At 33.6% G+C, this 8,612-nt stretch overlaps 1 protein-coding gene across 1 annotated transcript in view; it reads right to left on the reverse strand.

Annotated features, from left to right (window-relative positions):
* TTC29 (tetratricopeptide repeat domain 29) overlaps positions 1-8,396 on the reverse strand; it is a 207,464-nt gene extending 199,068 nt beyond the window's left edge. Inside the window, exons 1-2 of the mRNA XM_040967032.1 lie at positions 8,305-8,396; positions 6,424-6,507 (exon numbers count right to left, since the gene is read on the reverse strand). Coding sequence (XP_040822966.1) covers positions 6,424-6,507; positions 8,305-8,396 — 176 coding nt within the window. The remainder of the gene's footprint in view (positions 1-6,423; positions 6,508-8,304) is intronic.
* Between the last annotated feature and the right edge of the window lie 216 nt (positions 8,397-8,612).

An 8,612-nucleotide genomic window follows, 5' to 3' on the forward strand; every position in this document is an offset into this window, starting at 1 on the left:
CCATTTGAATTTCTTCTTTTGAAAAATATCTATTCATACCATTTGCCCATTTCAATGGACAATTTACTATTTTATTGTTGAGATTTTTTTTTTAGTCCCTGAGATATTCTAGATACTATTCCTCTTTGGGATGAACTGCAGCTTTTTGTATCCCATTCTGGTGGTTGCGTCTTCATTTCATGTACTGTTTATTTTGCAGGACCCTCTCTGCTTAGTATAATCCATCTGTTTATTATTACCTTTTTTGCCTGAGTTTTTGGGACCTCATGAAATAATCATTCTGTATATCCATAGCCTTGTGTTTGCTCTTTTTTTTTTCAGTCATTTCATACTTTCAGGTCTTACAATAGGTCTGTGATGAATTCTAAATTTATTTTTATAAAGCATGAGAACTATGGATTAAGGTTAAATCTTTGGCAGATGTATATACCCACTTTGCCCAGGACTACTCATTGAAGAGCCTGTGCTTTATCCATCATAAACTTTCTTTGCTTTAAATTACAACTGGTTTTAGATGTATGAGTTTATTTCTGGAGTTTCTGGTAAGTGCAGTTGATCTACATGTCAGCTTTCATGCCAATACCACACTCTTTCTGGTAAATACAGCTTTGTAGCATCAGGTTTTGTGACACATCCAGCTTTTTTTTTTCAAGGTTGCTCCGGCTACTCAGGACATTTTGTGCTTCCATATGAACTGCTTCTACGTAAAGTGCCAGTGATATTTTCATAGGTACTTAACTGCACTTGTGAATCACTTTCGTTTTTCAGCACAATTTTTAAAAATTTATTTTTACAAGCAAACAAAATTCATGCATTACATATATAGTTCATGTGCATAATGAAATCTCCGGCTTTTGTATTATTTTTTCAATGCTTGTAATGACATACTTTTAGTTTACAATCAGGTATTGTTCTAATCTGTAGTCTTACTATTTTTTCCATATTTTCATTTCTTTCATCATATTTTATAATTTTCTTTGTAGAAGCCTTTCATATGATTAACTTTTTCCTAGATATTTCATATTTTTGTGCTCCTATTGTAAATGATATTTTAAAAACTTTGTTTTCAGAGGACTGATTACTAGGGTCTAAAAATACTATTGAATTTTATGTGTTGACTGTGTATCCTGTAATTTTATTGGATTCCTTTATCCTAACAATCTTTTCATGACATTTCAGTCTTTCTATATACGAAATCATACCATGTACAAACAGGGATGATTTGACATTCTTTCCATCTTGTAAGCTTTCTTCTTTCTGTTTCTTAATTATTTTCTGGCAAGGGCTCTAGTATAATATTGAGAATGAGAAGTAAAAGCAGACATCCTCATCTACTTTCAGATCTCAGAGGAAATGCTTTCAGCTTTTCCCAATTCAGCTTGCTGAGAGTCTGATATACACATTTTTTATTCTACCGAGGTATGTTCTTTCTATACATAATTTGTTCATAGTTTTAAACATGAATGGATGTTGAATCCCTTTTCTGCATCTATTATGGTAACCATATGCCTTTTATTCTTTTTTTTCTGTTGATATATTTCATTGATTTTATTCAATATTATATACAGAAAATAACCAAGATTTCACAAAAGACTATTAAACTGATATACAATTTCAAATAATATCCCATTTCTCTGGAATTGATCTACTTGTTCATGATGAAGTAATATTTGGATGTGTTATTAGATTGCATTTGATAGTATTTTCTTTAAGAATTCTTGTACCTGTATTCATCAGGGAGACCAGTCTACAGATTTTAGTTTTCTTTTTGTATCCTTGTCTAGTTCTGGTTTCAGGGCAATTCTGATCTCGTAGAGTGTATTTGTGAGGAGGATTTGCTCTCTTCAATAGTATGCAATAGAATGGAAATTTGCTTTACAATCATTATTTGTAATTAGTCTGTTCAGGGTTTCTATATCTTCATGGTTCAATTTGGGTAAGTTTTAGGTATCCATGAATGCAGCAACTTCTTGGTTTACCAATTTGTTAGAATATAACTGTCCATAATCACCTATAATCATCCTATGTATTTCTGTGGCATTTAATAGCCTTTTAATATTTGTGAAATTTTCCTTTATGCAACCTGTTATTTCTGAATTACAGTACTTCCTCATAGACATAATCTACTAAAATATGAAAAACAGAAGTTTTCTATACAAAACAATATTGTTAACATAGTTAAATCAGAAAAAGTTATTTTATATGAATTTCTAAGCCAACCAATTTATCCTAATGATGGCTGTGTAACTTACCTGACAGTAAATGTGTAGTCTTTTTCTCTAGGGTTTTTCTCATTTGTGTCAAAGGTTGAACACAAATTCAGATTTTGGTTAACCTAAATGTGATATCTGAATTAGTAAGTTATCCTTAATATTCTTATCATAAAATGACTGTCAAGGGTTGCCTGGGGTGTGTGGATTATGGGGAACGAGATGTATTTCTCTAAATCTCAGGTTTCTGACTATATTTAATTTTGCCTAACAGGCTTTTACTTGTATTAAAGCTGTTTTTTTAAAGACTTACATGGCAATATGTAGAAAACTGAGACTAATATTCAAAGAATGGAGCTTAAAGATACATGCATATACATTTATGTTGTGCGTATATATACACGTATTTGTAAAAACACAAACATGCACACATATAAAATGCATTTATCAATATGTACCATATATACCTGTGTGGGTATGTGTATCCATCTGCATATATGCATGTATGTCTCTATACATCTATGTCCATAATCCACAACTACACACTTTGATAAATGGCTTTCTCAAATCAAGGCAAGTAAAAAGTGTTTAAAATTATTTCAAAGAGTCAATCCAACATAAAGTTTTAAATTTCCAAATGACCTAATAAAAATTCTCAAGGAAAAGTATCCTTTGGAACTTTATATATTTTATTACCTACAGCCATTAAATTAAACATTTTTACTTCAAAAGACAATAACAACACTGGAACCTGCCAACCTAGAGGCAGACATCATCTAATTGTATTTACCAGAAAAGACACATCTGTTAAAATGAGAGATCTTCAAAAGATTCTTAGAAAATGTGTATAATCTCATAAAAACAAAAGTATGTCTGCCCTTCAAATTTTTGGATGCCAAAACTTATCTCTTAATCTTATTTTCCCCTAGCATCTGTGGAAATCCCATTTAAAAAGTACAAAATTGAGAGCAGGCATTTAGCCTAGAGATTTAAATGACAGTTTAGATGTCTACATTCCAATTAATGTTTCTGGCCCTTTACATTCTGTTAAAGCAAACCCTGGAAGGCAGCAGTGGTAGGCAGTTATTGGGCTTCTGCCTACCTGGTGGGAAACCTAGACTGATTCCCTGCCTTCTGGTTTCACCGAGTCAAACCTAATATTGTGGGCATTTGGGGAATGAACCTATGGCTGAGAGCTTGCTCTGGCTCACTATTTTCCTTTTCCTTTCAAATAAATCAACTGAAATTTAAGAAAGGAAAAAAATGTGTGAATCAAATTACCCTTTGATTTTTCCCTACACCTGCCAACTATGTTGATAATCCTAACTTCCACTGAACTGACAAAGTGACAGTAAACTCATTATATGTGATAGAAGTGGAGGTCACTGGTGACCAAAATCAGAGTTCACTGAGTATTAGGACTAGAAACCTGTTCAGAGTTAAATGAGCCAGGAATGGATTTTGAAAATATTGAGAGGATGCTGCTGCTTTCTGTGAATTTTAGAGAAAAAAAATGTCAGAGAAATTAGAGGGTAATACAAATTAAAGGGGGAACGCTAGACTAGTCAATATCCTAGTGATATTGATACAATGAAAATGAAACTGTAAAGGGAAAACAAAAAGCCACAGTTAACTGCAGGACAAAGTCTTGAGCAAAGTCAAGGGGGAGAAAATTCAAAGCAAAGGGAAATTTGCTTCTCATCACAATAGGAGGAAAGTGGAGGAGGAAGAGAGGAGTGGGAATAAGGAGGAGGAAGGATGGGAAGAAAAAGAGTGGCAGGGGGAAGGGATAAATGAATGAATCAACCTGCCATTTGCTGGTTCATTCCCCCAAATGAATGCAGCAGGCAAAGTTAGGCCAGGCCAACTCCACCACAGTCTGCTGTGTGGGTGGCACAGCCAAAGCACCTGAGCCATTATCTACTGCCTACCAGCACTGCTTAGTAACAAGTCGGATTGGAAGTAGCAGTGCTGGGACTTGAATCAGCACTCCAGCAAGGGCTGTGGGTAGAGCAGTGGCTTATCTCACTGTGGCACAACACAGGGCACATATATACATTCTAGAACTTGTTTTTTGGCTGATAGAAACATTTGTTATTCATTTTCTACCCATTCTGCCCTTTAATACTGAAGAACTATGATTTATTGGTTGGGTAATTCTACAATTCTACCAGACAGGAAGCTACACTCAAAACCCTGAGGAGTATCATTTTGCAATCTGAGTCATGTCTGCTTCCCTCTAGGCCTCTAAGCTGTACCTTACAGTACAACCAGAACTCATCTATCTCTATGCATCTCAGGCCCACAGGTTTTACTGTCTCAAATAGACACAGAGGTTTCCAAGACAGGGGCAAGTATTTCACAATCAAATATCACTGACTCTCTTGCTGTGAAAAATCTCACATTGGATATAAAGTACATAATGAATAGACACTTGTTAACCAATGTAGCCATTTATAGATGAATGACTAATAAGATGCACTATGCTAACAAAATTCTCTTGCTAAGAAAAACTGCAAAAAAAAAAAAAGAGAAAAAAATTCCCTTGCTAATAGAATAGTCATAATCGTTTTCAAGTTCTCTTTTTCTATGTGCATTGCAATTAGTTTATGTGAGCTCTGGAATTTTTACCAATCAAAGGCTAATAGTGTGCTGTGCGTAAGCTTTCTTCATCTCAATGATTTGCACCCACTAATTTAGGAGAAGGACTTTAAGAACATATTTAAAGGATGAAGCCTCAAGGAGAATACAACAGTAAGGACAGAGAACAATACAGTGTTACTTTTCTTCTATGCATCAAGAAGAATTGAAATCAATGTGGTAATATTATTATTAGAAAAGACTATTATTATTATTGGAAGGAAACTCATTATCACTGCCTTTTGTTCATTGTGCTAGGTAAATTTTTTCTTCAGTCTACACTGAAATCTTATGTATCATATTTTTGGAATACGGCTTTCAATATGTTGAGTTATATGAAAGAAGCTTAATTCCTAATCTAATTTACAAGCCAAGCAAAGCTACTTGGAATCACACAAGTTCTAAATCAGAATGTAAATATCACTCATACATATTTTTAATTTAAGGAGTAATTCTGTCATCACACAATATTGGTCATTTAATTTTATCCACTGAGTTACTATGTAGAAATAATGAGTTAACAATCAGAATAGCATTTCACTGAAGATCCCAGATGCTATCCCTGGCAGTCTAAAGAACTCTCAGAAAGTCAACAATTATCATTGCTATAAAATGTCATTCTATGAAATATCTATCAACAGAATAAATTACTTTGTTTTCCCACAATGCATGAAAATTTAAAAAGACAGTATCTGATAAAATGCAGTGTATCAAGAGACTTACAATTTTAGGATAAATGAAACTTGAAACAAACAAAAAAAAATCAATATAAACACTCCTTCAGTACATTCCAATAGCATGGACACTAGGAGATAATCTTTATAAAACATCTTCTACATAAAGTATTTCAGTGGAAATGTTTCACAAATTCTCTAACATGCATTTGCATTTATATTTCCATTTCTGACACGCATCTCAAGATCTGCTGGTAACAGAATCACGAAGTCGACAGGTGAGAAATGACAAACCTGTTAAACTTTCATGCCTAGTTTCTAGTCACTTGTCAATAATCTATAAAGATTCATGCAGTTATCTGATTTATTTCAGAAATTAAGTTCTAAGCAGTAGTAAAAATTTCAAAATTTACATGTTTGTTTAAAAGGAAAATGCACATACTTTCAAACTGTTTTTAAATTAACCAGCGAACACTGCCTATTTTTGTGGATCCTCAGAGGAGAAAGAAGATTCATTAGTCAGGGTTTGTTTTGTTTTTAATCATCAGAGAAAAAGATGTAGGAACATATCTCTTAAAGCTTTTATTTTTCCTTCCCTATGGAGGCAATATATCTCAAAATGGAGGTTAATAAGCTATTAATAGCACAGTCTTACCTAAATATTGCAAATGTGGCAGTATAATTTCTTTGTAAATATGAGAATTTTGAGAGCCATAAAATTAAAGACTTTGATATGTGTAAGATCAATAGATGTGACTTATCACTATTTAATATGAGCTTTAATTTTTAAATGCCACGCAGCAATGGTGTACTGCACAGAAAAAAATGAAATTTCAATGGAAAATCAAGACAAAAGAAACAAACTTCATATTAAAGCACCTTTAAGAGGTGATACTTACGCAGCAACCTCCTCTTTTGACAATCCTTTGAAATTCACCTCCAGATAATGATCTATGTCATCTTTCTCTTTGATCAGTTGAGACCTAAATGAAATAGAAAGAAATAATAAAGCAAGCACTGCCTTATCAAGTTGAAAAGCTACCAAATATATAAAATGCCACCAAGAGCACAGCAGCACCAGGATATAACAGCATCTAAAACAGATGTTCTGCAATAGCTATAGTGCTGGATTTTGATTGATAATTTCCAAGTTGTAATTTTCCTAATTAGGAAAGATTTCCCTGAATAGTAAACTAAGAACATAAAAATTAAAACTAAATAAATAAAGCAGAAACACACTGAAGGAAAAGGAATTTTACCCTAAGGCTTCTAAGAGGATCTTCCATTCTAGTCATACTGCTTCACAATATAACTTTCCAAATGCAGAAGTCAATTTTGTTTGGCAAAAAAATATTGAATAGAAACGGAATGTTCAGTTCAAATGTGTAAAATGTATTTATTCCTAACATTCATCTTTTTCTGAAAATACTGTCTATGTAGCTATTTTTTTCTTTAAATCACCCATGAAACTCTAATTACTATTAAAGATTCAATGTGCAAAGTTATTTGAAGATTCAATATGCAAATGTTTTAAGAAGACTTACTAAGATCTATATTAATACTTGCAGGGCATTTACTCTTCATATAAATTTGAACCTTAAAATATAAAAATGTTAATCTCTCATAACCAGTGGGACATAGGAGTAAACAGGCATCTGTATTTATTCAGGTGTAAACAAATATCTGAATGTATTCAGAAGTTAAAAAGAATGTTCATATGTTACCTTAAAAGATTACGATAAAAATGTTATTTTTTTCAATAAAGTAGATGCAAGAAAACATTTTCTATCAGATTGTAGGGCTGTGGGATTGGGTTACATTTGTGTTTACCTTGGAGACAATATGTAAATCTCATCATTAAACAAGCCAAGGAGAACAAGCGCTTTCAAATTATGCACATATTTCACAGCATTCCAAAGTAAAACATCAAATAACATATATACATACACAAATTTGGCATCTGTTGGAGTAGTTCTCAGACATAGAAAAAAAAGAACATTTTGCTCTGCTACCTTAAAAGAACTTTTATGATAGTAGAGCTAAGCATATTTACTTTGTTCCAGGGCCTTCAGTCTTTTCCAAGACATACTAAAAATGGGGTGTAAGAATCAGTCTCATTATACTGCAACAATATGAGTCAAAAGGTATTCATATAAAGGAAACATATCTACATATATTAATTATTTATTGTAGCAAAGAGTACCTTCTTTATTAGAAGTCAAGTGCAAGTGCCCATTTTAAATTGGCACAATTTTTACTGTTATTCACAATCATGATAAAATATTTTAAATTCTCTGTCCTGTATTTTCTCAGTGGCAATCCCTGTAGCTTAGTAGCCTTTCAAAGCCACAAAGGTTTGTGGATACAATTTCGGGTCCCAGCATTCCCCCTGAGCTAACCCTTGCCTGCCATCTACTCCAGGAGAGAGCTGAATCCTCTTTCCTCCAATACTGTAGTTAGCATTCACGGGAGAATCACATGGACAGACATTTAACTTCTAACACTGCTGCTTTCTATCTTCTGCACATATTTACAAAAGGCAGATCATCTTAAATGCTTTAAGAACTTGGCAATGGGACATAAAACGATCACATGGACTGTACCTTGATAAATACTCATCTCCTTTGAGGGAGGTTCAAGGATTTTTGAAAGAGCAAATCTGAGCAACTGGATATAGCAAATTATCTTTCTCTTTAAACAGTCTTATTTTCCAAGGTGTACTGCTACAGGACTTTTTTTTTCTGCAAGGGGGAATCAGAAGGTAAACAAGAGGCGCATACCTGGGAATGGTTCCGTGGGAGCAAGGCAGCTTCTGTCTGGCCAAGGCCACAAGCTTCGGGTGTGTCATGGGTAGTGGGGGCAGGGTGGTCATTTTGGACTACAAATAAATAAATAAGAAGGAATGACATTTTAAGAATAAATCAAAAAGAATCCTTTAAGATATTATTAACACCCACAGTCTATCATCTCGCTGTAACACCTCTGTACCCAGAGCTAATGCTCTTTAACTCAGGAATGATATTCAGTGAGTGGATTCTGCAGGTTGCTTCTCTCATTGCTTTCTTCTGCTGGCTGCCTTTTGACGAAT

This window comes from Ochotona curzoniae, unplaced genomic scaffold (genome assembly GCF_017591425.1).
Source record: "Ochotona curzoniae isolate NIBS_2020 unplaced genomic scaffold, NIBS_Ocur_1.0 scaffold_4506, whole genome shotgun sequence".
NCBI lineage: Eukaryota > Metazoa > Chordata > Mammalia > Lagomorpha > Ochotonidae > Ochotona > Ochotona curzoniae.